The sequence below is a fragment of the Pteropus vampyrus genome, unplaced genomic scaffold (genome assembly GCF_000151845.1).
Source record: "Pteropus vampyrus isolate Shadow unplaced genomic scaffold, Pvam_2.0 Scaffold6, whole genome shotgun sequence".
In the NCBI taxonomy this organism is placed as follows: Eukaryota; Metazoa; Chordata; class Mammalia; order Chiroptera; family Pteropodidae; genus Pteropus; species Pteropus vampyrus.
Window position 1 is genome coordinate 5,939,375 of NW_011888787.1, and position 18,159 is coordinate 5,957,533.

The 18,159-nt window shown below is 38.3% G+C and overlaps 1 protein-coding gene, 1 non-coding gene and 1 pseudogene across 9 annotated transcripts in view; all 3 read right to left on the reverse strand.

Annotated features, from left to right (window-relative positions):
* The window catches only part of LRIG2 (leucine rich repeats and immunoglobulin like domains 2), a 43,528-nt gene that overhangs the window by 16,297 nt on the left and 9,072 nt on the right, over positions 1-18,159 (reverse strand). For 3 of the 7 annotated variants that reach the window (XM_011366980.2, XM_011366988.2, XM_023535673.1), the window contains 10 exons: positions 7,369-7,434; positions 5,796-5,870; positions 5,508-5,642; positions 4,813-4,956; positions 4,544-4,687; positions 3,829-3,972; positions 3,479-3,622; positions 1,169-1,249; positions 398-469; positions 191-259 (listed from right to left, as the gene is read on the reverse strand). In XM_011366980.2, coding sequence (XP_011365282.1) covers positions 191-259; positions 398-469; positions 1,169-1,249; positions 3,479-3,622; positions 3,829-3,972; positions 4,544-4,687; positions 4,813-4,956; positions 5,508-5,642; positions 5,796-5,870; positions 7,369-7,434 — 1,074 coding nt within the window. Of the gene's footprint in view, positions 1-190; positions 260-397; positions 470-1,168; positions 1,250-3,478; positions 3,623-3,828; positions 3,973-4,543; positions 4,688-4,812; positions 4,957-5,507; positions 5,643-5,795; positions 5,871-7,368; positions 7,435-11,561; positions 11,694-15,596; positions 15,653-16,256; positions 17,117-18,159 lie in introns of those variants that run through there. The other 4 variants (XM_011366996.2, XM_023535672.1, XM_011367005.2 and 1 more) reach the window with 4 other exon arrangements.
* LOC105297732 lies at positions 9,902-15,265 on the reverse strand (annotated as a pseudogene). Its single transcript, XR_002782060.1, has 3 exons — positions 15,197-15,265; positions 11,562-14,546; positions 9,902-11,053 (listed from the first exon to the last, which is right to left on the reverse strand). The product of XR_002782060.1 is annotated as a tubulin alpha-8 chain-like (transcript).
* On the reverse strand, positions 12,316-12,451 carry LOC111745591. The gene has a single exon (XR_002782720.1). It is a non-coding gene; the product is annotated as a small nucleolar RNA SNORA42/SNORA80 family (small nucleolar RNA).

Below are 18,159 nucleotides of genomic sequence, written 5' to 3' on the forward strand. Positions count from 1 at the left end.
GCTCTGGGCTTTTTGACATTGAGTTATTTTTAAACTATATCCCGCCACTGAAGCAACGGCACAGTAACACTTGCTTTTTCCTGCCTGGATTGTATGCTTCTGAAAACATCTGGGTTGCATTCATCACACCTTAAGCACAAGCATGGATAATGATCTAACTGGTGATTAAAAAAGGACTTAAGCTACGTACAGTTCTTTCAAGCGAGTCTGGGAAAAAGCATTTTCTTGGATAGACATTATAGCATTGTTGTTCAAATCTCTGAAATGAAGAGAAACAAAACATTACCAGTCACCATTTCCACAATTAAATTCTATAAACACTTTAAATGGTCATGAAAACCTCAGCTAATAGCAAAGATTATTTATATAGTGAGTAAAATATATGCAAAATACTTACAGATGCTCAAGGGATTCAAGACCAATGAATGCTTTCTTTGTAATTGACTTGATCCGATTTCCTTGTAAGATTCTGAAATACAAACAGATCTAATAAAGCTCTCCACTAAAGAAAATTAAATTCATTAAACCAAACATTTACCTATAAAAGATGAAAATAAGCTTAACATGAATGTTTAAGAAAGCTGCAAACCTTAATGATTAACTAATGCAAAGCACAGAATGAAAGTTTCTATTAGATGTTAGAGCTCAACGCGTTACCTGAACAACCATCCTGACCACTGACATGCTGGCAGTTTTCATAAGAAATTGGATTAGATGCCCAGTTTCTCCCTTCTTAGTAAAAGATCAAATCAAAGAAATTCCGACACATGTGATGCCTTGAAGAAATTCTCATGGAAGACCTAAAATCTTACTTGAGCGAATCTTCTCTTGCTAGGTAAATTACCTGTGAATCTCAGATGATTAACAGGTTACTGGTTCAACTCTGGTTTCTCAGTGCATTTCTTTTACTTAAATAGAAATTCTAGTTCTATAAACAGTTTCTCTTTAAGTGCCTCTGAATAGAAAATGACCTACCACACACACAAAAAAATAGAAAAAGTAACCCCAAACAAAAAACTTAACAAACAACAAAGTTTTTTCTTTTAGTGAAATAAGTTAGAAGGCTCAGACTGTCCAGCTATAGCAAATAGACATGATCCAATCGCATTTACAACCGGTTCTTGAAAATATACTTTTATAGACATATGTAAATATTATAAATACATACAGTTTAGTGAGACTTGTGAGTCCAGCAAAGGCTTCACTAGCATCTTCTATGGCCCATGAGATTTCATTGTTTCTTAAGTTTCTACAAAAATGTCAGGGAAAGACAGTTCATGTTAGTCAACATGACCATTACACCATCGAGCACCAACCTGGCATGGCAATGCTAATTCTGATCCTTATTTTAACAGCTAAGTTTAATGAAGGCTCTTCTTTTTAAAGAATATCTGCAGTAAGCATGTAAAATCTGATTCTCATAAGCTAATAATTAAGGCAGCCTTCATAAATAAATTAAGCAATCTGCTGAGAGTGTCAATTGTCCTAGCTAATAGCCCCTAATTGTGTTAGCATATTAAAAATCATAGAGTTCTGCAAAGAGCAGGAGGATTTCAAGACGCAGGGGATATGGCTTACAAATCCGATTTCAGACTAATGGGATTTCTGGGTGACCCAAGCCTTCCCCTGGGCCCTTAACCTAAAATGGCTGACAAAGAGTAATGTCAATACAGTTTCACAGCTCCACGGCAATTAAACACGTCCCATGGGAAGCAAGAATGTGCTAGAGTGATCACTCTGTTTTCTTTAAAAGGAAAAGTATGGATCTTTTAAAATACACTGTTCTATTCTCAGAGGAAATGCAATTGTACCACACTATGTCCCCTGATGGAAGAAATACCAGTTAAAGATATTTAATATCTCTTGCTTCCTTTAGTTGTCTCATAATAAAGCACAAAGCTTTAGCTTTATAAGACATATGTAAAGTTATGTGAATAATAGTAACAGACAGGAGATCACTCTTCTCTTTTGGCTACCATTAGTGAAATGAAAGCTAACGAAGCTCATTTTGTTTTCTAAGGAACAAACACTGAAACAGCCCACGGCTCAAGTCTTCAGGACTTTCCCCCTCCTCCACAGCACAGCATAAACAGAATTCGCTCACCAAATGAGCAAGTATACCGACTCCGGCAAGAGCACCGGTCTCAAGCCAGAATTTCTCAGATCTGATCCTAATTGTGCCTTAACTATTTATCTCTGGCATTAGACAATCATTTACTTCTACAATTACTTTACTAAACTTTAATATTACAAGTAATAATCAGTGGTATGCTGAAAGAACGTGTTTGCCATCCCTTGACTGCTAAAAGGCAATCTGCATCTGATAACTAATCTAGTTTCACCTCTGATAATAGAGAAAATGGGGGCGGGGGAAAGGGAGGAAATCACTTTAAATTTTTCAAGGCCAAATCTGAAGGAAGACTACCTCATTAAGTTTAAAAAAAAATCAAACACACACTCGTGCACATATATACACCTTCACAAGTTTCATGCTTTTGTTCTCATTGATGGTTAGACCCCAAAGTTGGGAGCCTGCCTCTTTTCTGAGACCATTTATCAATTCTGAACCTGATGACCAAAAAGTCCCCTATTTAGGAACCTTAAGAATCTACAAATTTTACTAATTACTCTTTTTCTCTTATTCTGCTCTATGTTTGAAAATACTATATTTCATTAAAAAAGCTCTTCATTCAATTATATTCCATTGAACATTCAACTTATAGAACCACAGAATTTTAGACTGCAATTTCACTTAACCTTCAGCAACCTTCTAATCCTATGTCCATCTATGTCTTCAACGGGGTGAAGAGACAAACTGACACCCAGGAAAAGGTTAAATGATTTTACTCATTTGGCAGTATGGTAAAAGCAGATGAACTTTAATATCAAATGGACTTGGGTTCTAACCCTGGCCCAAACATGTACAAGCTGTGACTTTAAACAAATCCTTTTAATCTCTCTGAACCTCTTCCTCTTGATATGGAAAAGAGCAATAATATCCTAGTATTCTGAAAGCATATCAGCTCATTAACAAATGTTATTTTTTCCTGTCCAAAGTCATGCAGCAAGTAGTAACAATGAACAAGTCTCCTGTTAGAGCTACACAGCCTGCATCCTGCATCCTTCTGAATGAGATGTGGTGGTTCTGGTACACTACTGGTAGTTCAAGGTCAGAGGAACAAGAAAATGTGCATTTCTGACACTAGTTACTGTGCTGTATTCCACAATGACTGGCACAATAAGAAATGCTTTGTTGTTTAGTTGATTAATTCAGAATTAAAGTACAAACTGAACTGGCTAGAGATAAATAAGATTTAGGAACAAGGACAGAGACAAGTATGATTGTCTTGCATTGAGGCATAAGACAGAAGAACCACAAAATGCTAATATATATCAATTTGCAGATTGATTAATTGCTTTAATCTATTTGCTTTACTGCATTAAAAAAGTTAGCAAAAAAAAAGACAGATGTACTTACAGTGTCTGAAGATTGGAAAGAAACCTAAATACACCATCAGCAATGTGAGTGACTCTGTTGTCCCCTAAATTCAATCTCTCCAGTAAGCTCAGACCTACAAAGGCAGATTCATCCAGGCGGGTCAACTGATTATAGGACAAATCACTAAAAAAAAAAAAACACGGCAAGTAAGGAATTCACTGTATTTTTGTTCAATTTTCATATTTTTATTCTATTTACATGATAAATTTAGAGCTTTCAACAAGCTTCTAATAAAGAGGGATGTTAAATTTCATTACTGGCCCTGGAAATGATTTATTCCAACTTGCTCTAGTCTCACAGCCTCCACTGAAATGCCATCCAACACTCACAGTTCAGAAAGTCTTTGGCAGAATTCCCATGCATCGGGGCTGATTCGTTCAACAGCATTCTGGCTCACATAGAGCTGTTGAAGCATTCGCAACCCATACAACCATCCCTTGTTCACTTCTGTAAGGTTATTATGCTCCAGTTCTCTGCACAATTAGAGACAGAAAGGAAAAAATATATTTCATAACAAGCACTGCAATGAGAAGATTCCAAAAATCTTATTTCATTTAGTCTTGCTCAGAGAAACATACATCTTTGTCAACCCAAATGAGCCAACAAGAAATAACACCGCCATATCGCTTTTATAAATTGTAAAATTATAAATTAAATTAATTTTAATTCTAGTCAATATTCACATCTTACTTCAGATTCAGTGCTAGACAGTAGTAAAACCATCCAAAATATCAGAGCCATAAAATCAAGGCTCCAAGAGGTATAGTATACCTGTTCTGGGTAAATTCTGATAATTTCCATCAGCCAAAACATTAAGAGAATATAAACTATTTAGCTGAAATGTTGTCTGTCAGAACAATAACAGAAATGCAAACTGGATAACAAAACTTAAGAGAGCTTTGTGTAACCTGATTTCCCATCAGAGAAGGGGAACAAGACTATGTGCTTTGGTGTAATTAAAGCAGCTACCCTGGCTGTTTGGCACTAACAAGTCCCAGTCACACCCCTCCCTACCAATCTCCTAATCCAGCTCACAATACTTACAGTTCCTCCATGTTGTCCAAGCCGAAAAAAGCTCCATCCTTAAGTTTGCTAATTCCATTCCGCTGCATTTTCAAAGATCGTAAGGAGTCAAGCCCCTGGAATGTGAGACCTTCCACAACTTTAATCTTGTTTCTTTTAAGTTCCCTTTAACAAAAATAGTTTTACAGTCAGAAAATTGGTTTGCTGATTTGCTCTAATAATAATTAAAAAGAAAAAGACACTGTAAGAAAAAAACAATCTTCTTATTATCCAACTATTTAATTACTCACAAGAATTGGAGGTGAGGTAGCTTGAAGATCTTGGGTGGAATCACGCTTATTCTGTTCCGGTTTAACTTTACCACTAATAAGGAACTTGATAAATTATCGAAGCAACCAGCCTCCAAGATGGTTATCCTATTATTACTCAAATTCCTAAAATGAACAGGATTACAACCAAAAAAATTTAGTGGAACAAAAAAATTCTACCACTGGAAAGCTGCCCATAGTCTATGACTGAGCCCCAGCTCTCCCACTTAGCAGCTGTATATACAATCTTACAAATCATCTAACTGCTTTGTTTCTTCAACTACAAAATAAGAATAATACCTGCTTCATTTGGATTGAAACACTATGTGTGAATATGCTTATAAACTGTAAAACACTAACACACACGCTAATTATCCTCATTATTATATAGAGTAAAGTCACTGTTTGACAAACCAATCCTATTTATCTTTTACAAAACTATTAGTAAAATACAATCCAGAATTAAATCTCAAAAATTACCCTGGATACTTAATATTATCTGACAACAGTGCACTCTTTAAGGGGAGAAAAAAAAAAAACCCAAAAATCCCAAAACTGACCATAGGTTTGTTTCATATAAGCATATCACAATCATAATAACAGACACTTCTAGGAAGATAAGTACAAATGAACAGTAAACATGCACTTTAAAATCAGTTTAAACTCTTTGAACTTACAGGTATTTAAGCTGCATTCGAGGAAATGAAGATGTCTTGATTTCTGATATTATATTTGAGCTGAGATCTAAACTCTCAAGAGCAGGGTAAAACTGGAACGCCTCTGCATTTATGTCTGGGATTATATTATGGACTCTACAAAACAAAGATTATATTGAAGCTACTGCCACCCCAGGACACAAAGATGTTAAATAATTGGGATCAACAATAAGAGTACCTAAAATAAAACTCAAAAAACTGTGTACTACTTACAATTTAAGTAAAAAGTTTGAAATCATATTTACTTACAATGACAGTAGGGTAATATTAGAGGTTGGTTCTCCAAAATATGGGATTTCTGTTAGCTCATTATAATTCAGTTTCCTAGGCAGGAGGAAAAATAGATTTCAAAGTTTAGCAAGAGATATGCTACCTCTTGAGTTCTGGTTTACTGGCTAATACATATTCTTTAGGACAGATGCTACATTTGAAAAAAGTCTATGACTCAGAATGAGTTAGACAAAATGCATCATACTGAGAAATCAAAGATCTTATTAAGAAATGTTTTTTCATGGTATAGATCTACAATTGATCTATTTTAAAGGTTAGGAAATATTATGCACATTAAATATATTTAATCCCAACAAGGTTCTTTTAAGTTACATTTACGACAGCTAATGTGATTCCTTCTTAAAGGAATGAATCTATCCATATCTCTTATGTATTTACAATAAATAAAATTATAAAAGTTTAAAAATACAAACACACATACATGTGTACGTGTGTGTATGTGTGTGTGTATATATATATTTTTAAAGTCATTCAAAGTGAGAAAGGGTTGTTTGAGAGCACAGATGAAATTAATTTGTCCTCCCAGAGACAGAACTTATGATTAGTTTTACAAAAGCCAAGACACATCACCGTCTGATCTCAACAGCTCTTTAAACAGACTGTCTCAAATGTTTTAGTAGAAAACCTAATATAATCACATTTCATTAACCTGGTTTTCATTCACTGAACAACCCCAACAACCTAGAATACAGAAAAAAAAAAGAGGCAAAAGGCCAAAGTTACAAAGTCCATGCAATAAAAACATGCACATCCCACTGAAGCATTTTCACACCTTTCCTCAGTGTCTACTCTTTCAGCTAATAAGCTTGTCAACTGTATAATCACTACATAGAAGGTGAGAAGCAGTCAATTTGGGGCAGGGAAGGAGAGAATGCGGGGACTGTGAGCACACAAAGTAGTTACCCATTAACAAATTAAAAAGGAAAACAGATTTGAGGGTTCTGGGAGGGTTCATGGTAGAGGCAAAGCAGGCTCAATAGCTGTGTCTCTGGGAACATCAAAATGTAATAACCGATACTAATAATATTTTAGAAAATGTCCTCCAAAGAATACATAATAAGACATCTCAGTATTAAAGGAAAAATTTCAGTCAAATGAAAAATTGAATCCTATTAACCACATTCCAAATGATGTCAAAAATATTTCATACACATCTACTTCAGACATGATGCTTCCATCTTAGATGAGTCAAGATATTAAAAAAAGGTTTTCACAACAGAGAGTTTCACTGGCTTAAACTTCGGTGAAAAACAAAACATATTTACTCTCAAAAGAGGAAAAAATCTTTTGGCCCTAAGGAAGAAGAATATTTCTACACAGTTTGAATTTTGAAACCACCAACACAATGGCACAATGCCCACAGAATTTGTGATTATAACAAAACCAAAAATGACAGTTCAAGTTTTTAAAAAATGTCTTCACAATTTTTTCCTTCAATATTTTGACAGCACTTCTGGATTGAACATCCTCAAATTCATAATTCACCAAATCAAAGAATTTAATATAAATTTAAATAAGTAAAATAACTCACACTTCTTGTAATGTTTGAGATTCCAAGCTGATGTTCCAGTTAGACAACCGATTATGACTCAAATCCCTGAGAGAGAACAAAAGATCATTCTTAGTTTAGTGTTGAAAAGCAGATTTAAAGAAAAAAAAAAAAACAACTAAAATACGAATCTAAAAGCCTATCGAATGTGAATCTGAGTAGTGCAGACAAAAAGAAAGTTTATAAAGGATGAATAAAAATTTATCTAGATTTCAAAATAGCTATTTTACTTCTTCATTTTTATGAGGTTTTGGTTTTTTACTAAACATGGTTCAATAATAAAAAAATATAAATATATACACAGTAAAAAGTCTCTCAGCCTTGTCTCCAGCCATCCAATTTCCCTCCCCAACCACGACAAATGAAAATATACCATTTCATTTGAAGCCTGCCAGGTATTTTATGCATGTACAAGCAAATTTTTATAAAAATAGTAGATTTACACATTATTTTGCCCTTAGTTTTTTCACTTAACAGTAATATCTTATAGATAATTACTTAGGAATATTATAGTTTCTTCATCCCTGTCAGTGATTAATTTTATTATGATGTACTATTTTTATATACTTTAGAAAGGAATATACTTTTTAAAGTTATATGTACTTTATAAATACATGCTTTACATAACATGTAGTACAATTACAACATTGTAATTATAGTATATTACACTTTAGCTGTAGATAAACTTGAAGACATTTCACAAGTCAAAATAGTGAGTTTCTATATTAGAACTGGGGTTGAACACAGCCTTGATGTGGTCTTCCTAAAAGTAAGCCATCTAACATCAGGGAAGAAAATTCATCTCACTCCAAATAATGCTACTGATGGTGGTGGTGGTGGCAGTTAACGTTTATTAAGTGCCAGGTACTCTTCTGGACACTTTATATATATTCACTGCCTAAATACACACAACCACTTTATGAGACAAATACTTTTACAATCTTCACTTTCCTGATACAGAAATAAATAGGCAGAGAGATTAATAATTTGTCAATCCAAGGTCACACAGCTAATAAGGAAGCCATAAACTTGAAATTCCATCTCACTTCCAGCAAATAGTTTATTAGATATCACGGAGATTTCACTGAAATTAGCCACGACTCTGAATATTTAAACAGGCTTAAAAAAATTCACCTTGGTGCTTCCGGGCATCTTTACAGGCTGAGGTGGAATCCAGCCCACACAAGCTGTCTACCCAAGAGATGTATTATACATTACAATATGGCTAGCGACAGGGGCACACTAGAGAAACATCACAGATCACTTTGTCTCACTGTGCCACCACAGGCAGTTGACAGATGCATGCAGGTTTGAATGATGTCTCTATCACAGAACAATTTGTTCTCAGCTAGATTCATGTCTTTCCACCTATAAAACCTAGCCGTTTTCACTTAAGAGCTTAACTTATAACCAAGACTGGATCAAACCATCACTTTATCACAGTTCTAAAACTTTCATTCCAAGATATCTGGCACCAGGTATCGGCTCAAAGACCCTCAAGAATGGAGAGGCGTGTTGGGAAATGTAAGAAAGAAAAAAATATGAATTTATTCCACATAAAAATCTCATATTCAGATACTTTATCCAATTCATACTTGCTACTAAAAACACAGAATTTCATACAAAAGATGTTTACTGTGGTTTCAAATGAAGGAGAAATTCAGCTGTTCTCATTTAGATATCCCATACTCTGCTCCAAAGGTGGCGGTCCCACAAATGGAGAGCCAATATCTGTGTGGCAGACTAGCATACTATGATTTACTTCTACATTTCGTACTTGTTGAAATTTACTTTTTCCTTTTACAGATTAAGGGCTTTTGTTTTAATAACAGTGCTTCTAATGCCTTTCCAAACCCTAACCTCCCCGGCAGTATAACTTGACTGTTCTCCTCCACTATGCTTCTCTCATGAATGTCTGTGATGACCAGATCATCAGCTTTAAAGAAAATCATTATTAAAGAAATCAAAGGCAATCAAATTATATTCAACTGGCTATAAACTTGGTAAACTCAACATGGTACAAACCACTATGCATTCATTATCAGTGTCTCTACTGGGGGAAAGAATAAATTTGTGTCTTTGAAGAACCTCTAAGGCATTTCAATGGAACCCAAAGGAACCCGAAATACTTTGGAGCCTCTCTACAGGATAATGCTGTCTTAAAAATGTTAGTACTGTCATAGAAAGCAACTAGTATAAATCAATGAAGCTCTATCAAAATTCCAGGTGTCTAACTAGAATTATATGGATTGATCTGATCACATATTTATGCAATAAATAGTTACTGAACTACGTGTCAGGCACTGTGCTAAGTGCCAGGGTTATACACAGTGGCAATTTTACTAACCTTTTTCTTTGACTTTTTTTAAAGCAACATTTAAAGTACTCCAAAAAGGCTGAAGATGACTGATACTTGAAGACTTCAAATATGACGTAAAACTCTTATTAGATTAGGAATCTGGATAGTTTTTAAAAAGTCTCTCACTATTCTCCCCAGTGGCCAATCATTAATTCCATTTAGTATGCATATGCTAATGCTGATTTGTCTTTTTTTTTTTTAAAGCAGGAGTCCTGAAATGGAGAACTGTCTTCCAAAGATTTCCCCCTTGACATATCCCTTCAATGTACTTACAAACTTGAAGTAATCTAATGCTTGACAAACATAACCTAAAGAATCTAGAGCTCTGTAACAGTCAGTAATCTTTGCTTTATTTTTTAACACCACTCATATCTGAATATTTATGGATAGGATGTTCAGAGAGTGAGGTCTCCGAGAGGGCCTTATCTCAGTGTTGTAAACTCAGCTCCCACTCATGCTAATCCACAGGGATGTATCTGTACTAAATGATGAATTATTAAGGTTCTTGATATCGTGTGGAGCCAGAGGTGCCATTAATGTAGTCTTTGGTACCATCAGGGTGTAAATAATTCACAGGATGTACAGAGCAATCACTAGTTTGAGGAGAATCAGTTCTGCAAGCTAATTGCAAAGAAGTCCTGCAGCACAGAGATGCGAGGAATTTTCTTCTGCCCAGTCACACAGGTTCACTTGAGTCATCGTCAATCTCGTTTTCCAGAACCTGCAGCACTAACAGGCTGAACTATGAACTTAAACAATAGCAAAACTTCTTCAAAGGGGCCCTTTGCAAGTTAAAAGATAAGAACATATCACATGCAATAGTTTGAGTATGACAATGCTTCATGTATTTATCCAGCATAATTTAACATTTTTTTTGTTGTTGGAAATGCCTTTCTTGTTAGAGTATATTTAGCATAATTTACTTTTAAAAATAATCCTCTGGATTATTATTAAGATTAGAGTACTGTGGTTTAATAGGCTGATGATCATGAGTACGCCTGGAGTATGCTAAAGACAAGGACTCTAAAACAACTCTTAAAACTCTGTCTGCTTTTAGGTTTGCTTTTTCCCTACCACTAACAGCTTTACCAAAAGCTGTCCCCTCTTGGAACTGTCAGCCTTCCTGTCTCTAACAGTGCTGCTTGAAATTTTTCTAATTTGTTGCTTCTAATCAACTGTCACAGGCCAGGAAACTCCGATACCTGCTAGAACTGCCTGAAACAGGAGTAAATGAGATCTGAGAGTCTTGAGAGGCTCCTTTATGAACAAATACATCCTGGAAGTGTTTGCTTGTTGGTTGCTTTTTGGCTGGAAATATTAAGTAAATATCTTTAGGATAAATAAGATTTTATTCCAGCATGAAGTATAATGCTATTCCAAACTTCTATCCTTCATTTTCACTACTTATTTGTAATACACTGTACACTTTTTCTATGAATCCAAAAAGTTGGAGGCAGTAGGAAGATGAGGGCATTCATTTCAAGGGCATGTTTTATTTTCTTCCATTATCTTTGCTTGAATTCTTAATGACTGAAAATATTGCTTTATTGGGGGAAATAACAGCAACAACAAACCAGGAAATAGAAATTCTACGGTTACATTTAAGAAGAGAGTTTCTGCATGCTCTGGGACACTGGGCAAGTCATTTAACCTCTCTAAACTTGAGTCTCCTCTACTATTAAACAACAATACTAGGACCAACCTCAATGGATTGCTTAGATTAATAGGATATAAATAAAATGCATGTAGATCAATGGGTAAAAAGTAGGTTATTATATAATACTAGATTTGAAATAGGATGGGCCAGTACTATTACCTTTTCTGAGTATGTGTTGCACATGCAGGCATAATCCACGTCCTAAGGTAAAACCTTAATTAACTGGAAGGACTCGCCTACAATAACTTAAAAATAAACTAAATATTGCTTCTGGATTCCAATTTCATAGGCTCACATTTTCTGTTTACCACTTCCCCAGATACACCAAGATAAAGATGAAATATGATAAAATCCTTAATGTAATGAAAGAAGAGCATATTGTATCCGCTTTAGAATGACTGCTGGACGTGAAGCACATCATTATGTATATTAGATGCTGTAAACACAATGGCAGTGCATCCCCCTGCCCCCTAAATATGCATTAGGGATTTACCAGTAGGTCTGTTTCTTTTAAAGAAAACTAGTGTTTCTGCTAGTGCCTAGAAACATAGGGTGTGTGACAGAATCCATAATGCCTTTGGAGTATCCCAACTTCAGAAATGCATGGCTGGTGTACAGGTTGAAACGAAGTTGTAGACTATTAAAAACTCCTCAAACTACAGCTGCGAGCCATAATGTCACCCTTCAATCAACTGATTATTCATGAATATTTAGTGAATATCTAATAGATGCTGCAAGCCCCATTAAAAACTAGAGGATCAGAATAAATGAAGATTACTTGTGCTTGCAAAAGTTTTTGTGAATTTTGGTGCAATTAGACAAAACATCTCAGACAGTATGAGATGGGAGCTAGAGTTAGTAGTAATTAATGTGCCTATATTTAGAATTTTTTTTAGTTCTTATTTATTTTTCACACTGTACAACCCCCTTCAGTGCTCGCAACCCACAGGTAAGGGGCTGGGCAATGGTTCGAGGCTGCAGGTTACTCTGGCATGGGTCCACTATGAGAGGCCCACAGAGAAGGGCCCGGCATAAATCCGTTACCATGCCTGAATTTTTCTTTTTTTTTTAAATATGGTCTAAAAAAACAAATAATTAGCTAAGATAATGCCGATTCATTCACGATATTTACTACAGAGAATGAGGTACCTTGAAAAGAAATCATCTAGAGAAGTAAATGAGAAAGGATTACTTTAATTTGAGTTTCTCCTGATCTCCCTCAAAAGGCATAGCCACACACTTTCCATAATTATTTACTGTGTTCATTCAACAAGCATTTTTGAGTACCTACTGCTGGTTACAGTTCACCTTCAGCAATGAATAAATAGATATTTACATTGTACTGAAAAGAAGACAAAGTAAAATATAAAGCAAGTCAGAAGATGCCTGCTAAAGAGAAAAATAAAGCCAGAAAATGGGGTCGGGGTTGACTCTGGGAAAGGAGAGAAACCTGAAAAGTCCTGAATTCCTGAAGAGAATGGCAAATAAGAACCAAGGGCGTAATGAGACTGGTGCTGATGGTCTCACGGCAGACAACGGTTGTGGGGTGAGGATGTGAGGGTGGGGAATCTTTCTAGGAACAAGCACGGTTCCTTACTCTGAAATGTAAACTTGGAACACAGTGATACTATCCAGATCAAAGTTTCCTCTTGATCCCTGCCTATGGAGGCCTGGAGGCCTAGAGGCCAAGAGAGAAGTCCTACCTGGGTCGATCACAGAGTCAACCAGGTTGCTAACCCACTGTGTGCTCAGCCCCACAGCCAATCTCGCTTCTCTGTAAGAAGTACAGTGAAAATACGGGCGCAGAATGAAAGGAGGAAGTGGAAAATAAAGGTAAATAGCAACAAATGGGATAAACATGAAAGAAAATCTAATCTGTACCTTTTTCCTTTTCTCAATGTCTTTACTTTTAGACATGAAAGGAAAATCTTATAGGGACACATGAAAAAGACAGACAGGATTCACAGGTAAAAGTGAAGACAATTTAACCAGAAAGCTTAAAAGCCTGTCAGCTGTTGAAGCTGAAGTTCTGTGTGTGACATGCTGCAGGCTGAAATGAATGGTAATTAGTATTCCTCTCCTTCCTCACCCTCTCCTCCAACAGAATCCATACCGACCTCCTCATAATCCTTCCCAAGGTCAGCCATGCCCTCACCGGCCTCAGAAAACTCTCCCTTCCTCCATGCTCTCACCCATATGCCAGTGAACGAAGGCACACTTGGCACACGTCAGGTCAAACTTGTGGTCCAGGTGAGCCCAGGCCTGAGCAACAGATGTGTTGTTGCTCAGCACGCACACAGCTCGCTGTACTGTGGCCAGGTCTCCACCAGGTACCACAGTGGGAGGCTGCTAATCAATGCCAACTTTGAAGCCAGTGGGGCACCAGTCCACAAACTAGATGCTGCACTGGTCTGGTGGCAATGGCAGTGTTGACATCTTTGGGAACCATGTCCCCATGGTACAACAGGCAGCAAGCCATGTATTTACTGTAGCAAGGGTCACATTTCACCATCTGGTTGGCTGGCTCAAAGCATGCACTGGTGACCTCCACTTCAGAAAGCTGTTCATGGTAGGCTTTCTCAGCAGAGATGACAGGGGCACACGTGGACAGAGGGAAATGGATGCGGGCACAGGGCACCGGGTTGGTCTGGAATTGTCAGATCAACATTCAGGGCTCCATCAGATCTCTGGGAAGCAGTGCTAAAGGATACAATTTGACCTATCAATCTATTCAGGTTAGTGTAGGTTGGGCGCTCAATATCGAGGTTTCCATGACAGATATCATAGATGGCCTCACTGTTAACCATGAAGGCACAGAGCACTCCAGGGTGCTGTGGGTGCTGAGGATGGAGTTGTAGGGTGCAGTTACAGCTGTGTAACCTGGGGGGCTGGGTAAATGGAGAACTCCAGCTTGGACTTCTTGCCATAATCGACAGAGACGTTCCATCAGCAGGGAGGTGAACCCAGAACCAGATCCCCAAACAAAGCTGTGGAAAACCCAGAAGCCCTGAAAACCTGGCACTGGTCAGCCAACTCCCGAATCTGGTCCAAGACAAGGCCAGTGATCTCCTTGCCGATGGTGGAGTGCCCACGAGCACAGTTACTGGTAGTGTCTTTCTTGCGTTTGATGAGCTGCTGGGAGCGGGGGCGGGGGGGGGGAGTTTACAGCAGAACAATATACATGAAAAATGCCTTCCAGGCAAGGCCACTCAAGTTTTCCAAAAGAGGAGTGGTCTAGGCAAAGACATGGCTTCACCCTTTCAGTCAACTAGCATAACAGCTAAGAGACAGTATCATCTCTTACTCTGAGCCATTACTCTAATGCCTTACTCTTGAGGCATTACTCTCAGATTTATCTCACTGTACAACCATTTATTCATTCCTTTACCCTCAGCGACTACTGTTCCTCCTCTCCATTTATACCCAAACTCTTCCACTGTCAGAAGGGACGGTTCAGCCACTAGACTGTAAACAGCAATACTAGTCAAGCAAGTACCTCCCCCATCAGTTCACTCCATTCAGTCAAGGTAAAGTTACAGAGACGCAGAACTCTGTGCTATTTTTACCACAGGCAATGTATCAGCATTCACTGTTAACCTCAATTTGTCCACATGGGGTGAAAGCACGACCCACTCCATGAAGCCCTTAGGAATTCTGACGCAAAGTTTAAAAATATAGTTTCTTGCTTAGGAATCACCCATTTCTAGCATCTGTATCTGCAGCCCTGGTCCTATGACCACTTCATTAAGAAAAAAAGAAAAGTTGAGGTGATGGGGGGAGAAAGCAAAAAGTACCGTCGTTACGCCATACTCCTCGCTTGGTAAGAACTGCAGTCCAGCTTCCTTCTCCACCGTCTTCCCCATACTCACCAGAAAGAGGACTCTACCGAGGGGGGCAACTCCTTCAGCCCCACTAAATGTTGAGGGAGCACACTCTCACGTATGAAGGTACGTAAGCCAGCCCTTCCCATCTTTATCTCCCCTAGTTTTAAACAACCAATGTTTTAACTGCCCGTTCCAATTCTCTATCAAACTACTACAGCAGGTCCTCAAACAACATGATTTCATTATAACACTGACGAGATGCTGCAGAACTTGTTTATATCAATTAGGCTACTACAGTAAAACTGGTTTCGTTTTATGTTACTTCACCACAGCTCCAAGAACCTACTGATGATATTAGGTGAGGACTTACTGTCCTCTGCGAAGAATATCGCTCTGCCTGTTGCTGGGCATTATGGGCTGTAAACTGTATTCCTTGGTCTGCGGAAATGATGGCCGGCCATCCCACTTGGTACAATTATCTTCTGTTCTGGTTCTTTTATAGCAATCTGAGCATTTGCATCTATCATTAGAAAAGGAAAGCCAAGTCCACAGTCAGTGTCTATTCCTGTCAGGACCCATTTGTATCTCCTAGGGCTACCAGCAACAGTACCACCTGCCAGCTATGTTCGGGGCCTTTCCACCAGGGAATCTGCCACATAGCCATCTGCGGTCTCTCTTTTGCTGGCATTCTGAGCCTCAAAGGCTCGTTTCATGGACCCAAGCGGCCACCTCCAGCAAGCACACAGGGATATCTGCTTGTTGATTCCGATCACCTTCCAAAACTGGAAGGGGGGTCCTCTGATGGGCATACAACATGACCTATTTTAAGGCACCCCTCAAATCCTCACAGTGATTTCCACAGGGCTGTCTGTGCATCCCTTTAATAAGCTAGGTTTCCACTGCTCTTCTGCCTGACCATATGGCCAGGCCACTGGCCACTGCCTATAAGTCAATAAAAACCCAAACACAAAAGCTTTTACCACTGTTCAATTCTATTACGGCTAGGAAAACGGCATGCAATTCAGCCTACCAGGCTAATTTGTCTTCTCCTTCCTCAGAGTGGTGGAAGATGTTGTTCATTCATCTTGGAACTACCATCCACAAACAAAGCAGTTTCCTGTTCGTCGGTTATGAGCTATTTATAGGCTACTGCCCAAGTGACAAGAGAATCCATCAGCTCGTCGCACAGTTCCAGGATCAGTCCCAAGGGAAAAGAGGCTCTCTGCTCTTGAGTATCTACCTTCTCCTTGCACTCCCCAGACAGCACGATCCTATATGAACCATTTCCGTTTTATTACGGACTCTTCTGGGCAGTGCCCACTCTACTGCAGTTTGTCTGACATTACTTGAGACATCATCAGTGTTTCAGGTTTCGAGATTATTTTATGACTCTTAGTCATCATAGCAGTTTCAATTAATGTCCAATAGCGAGCCAGCAATTGTCCTTCAAATGGAAATTCTCTAGTCCAAAGTCTAGCGGTCGTTGCTGGGAGGCGCTCACAGGCTTTTGCCCTGAGCCCCAGTCTGCAGGACGCACAGGGCTATCACACAATCTGTCCATACCGGCACTCCGACTTCTATTCCACACTGTGTGGGCTTGAGCGATCCTACTGGTTCTCGTTCAGTATGTCCACTGAACGGTTTTGCAATACTTGGTAGAAAAAACATTCCTCAGCTGGATACAATGTCCAACTCTGTAATACAATCAGGTAAAAGCCTATTCGAACATATCAATTCTCCTACAAACTTATACCTTGCACTCCTAATTGTAAACTTTACTGACAGGTTTTGGTTTTACAATACTAGTTAGAAGTGTTGCCCAGCCAGACATAACATCCATTCCCATAAAACAGTCTGATAAAGGAGACACAATTTCTTTACAGAAAGCCTGTCTGAACATTCCAACTTTCATAATCCTTATAATAACCCTTATAATTTTGTGTTCTCTCAATTACCTCATGGCTTCACCAAGGGTTTGGTACCACAGAGAAAAAAGCTCCCCTATCAAGGAATTCTGAAAAGTTCTCTTCTCCAACTCCTGACCATTTACCCACTGCAAAAGGCTTTGGATCCCCTCCTACCCCACCCCACCCTTCCAGGGGTTGAGCCAAGGAACCTTTGGTCAATTTTTATTTCATTTAATCTGCCTAACCAAAGCCCCAAGTGACTGCTGGTCAGATTTCTCATTGTGACCTCTGCCTCTGGACTTTTAAATTTCTCCAAACTGGAGTACAGCTGAGTGGTTTTGGGCCTTTTAATGTTAGGGGACCAGAAGGTGGTCCCTTTGGCCTGCCCAACCTTTAGTGCTATATTAAAACCTTTGTTTTAATCTCATCAATGTCTGTTTTATTCATCCGATTTCTTAATAACTATCTAAAGCTGTCCATTCTCCTGAGTAAGTCCCATGATTCTTCCCATTTTTCTTTGTTTTGCTCCAAACAGCATTTTCTTCATTCACCCTATTTCTTATTAATCACTTAAACTTTTCTGCCTTGTTAAGACCATTCCCTTGACTCTCTCCTTTGCTTTTCCTTATTCTCCTGTTAATTAACCCAATTTTTTTATTAGCATCTATAAGATCCAGGAGGGGAAGCTAAACAGCAAACACATAAGGCTTCCTCAACAATCCCTTGGTTTTGCAGCAGTAAGGTTATACGGGGTGTATATGGAAGAGTCTCCATTAACCATAGCATTTATCAGCAGGTGAAAAGCCCCATTATCATAAAGATAATCCCAACAAGGCTTGTATACAAAGTCTACCACCTGCTTCACCAGGGGTGTTTCACTTGGCATTTATAGGGGGAATTGGGCAGTCTACCTTTTCAGGGAAAACAGATCTTACAGTGGCTTTTACCCAGTCCACCAGGCTGGCTGTTCCCTCGGGTATAACCTGCTTTGTGTCTGGATCACATATAGCCATCTGTAGTTGTTCC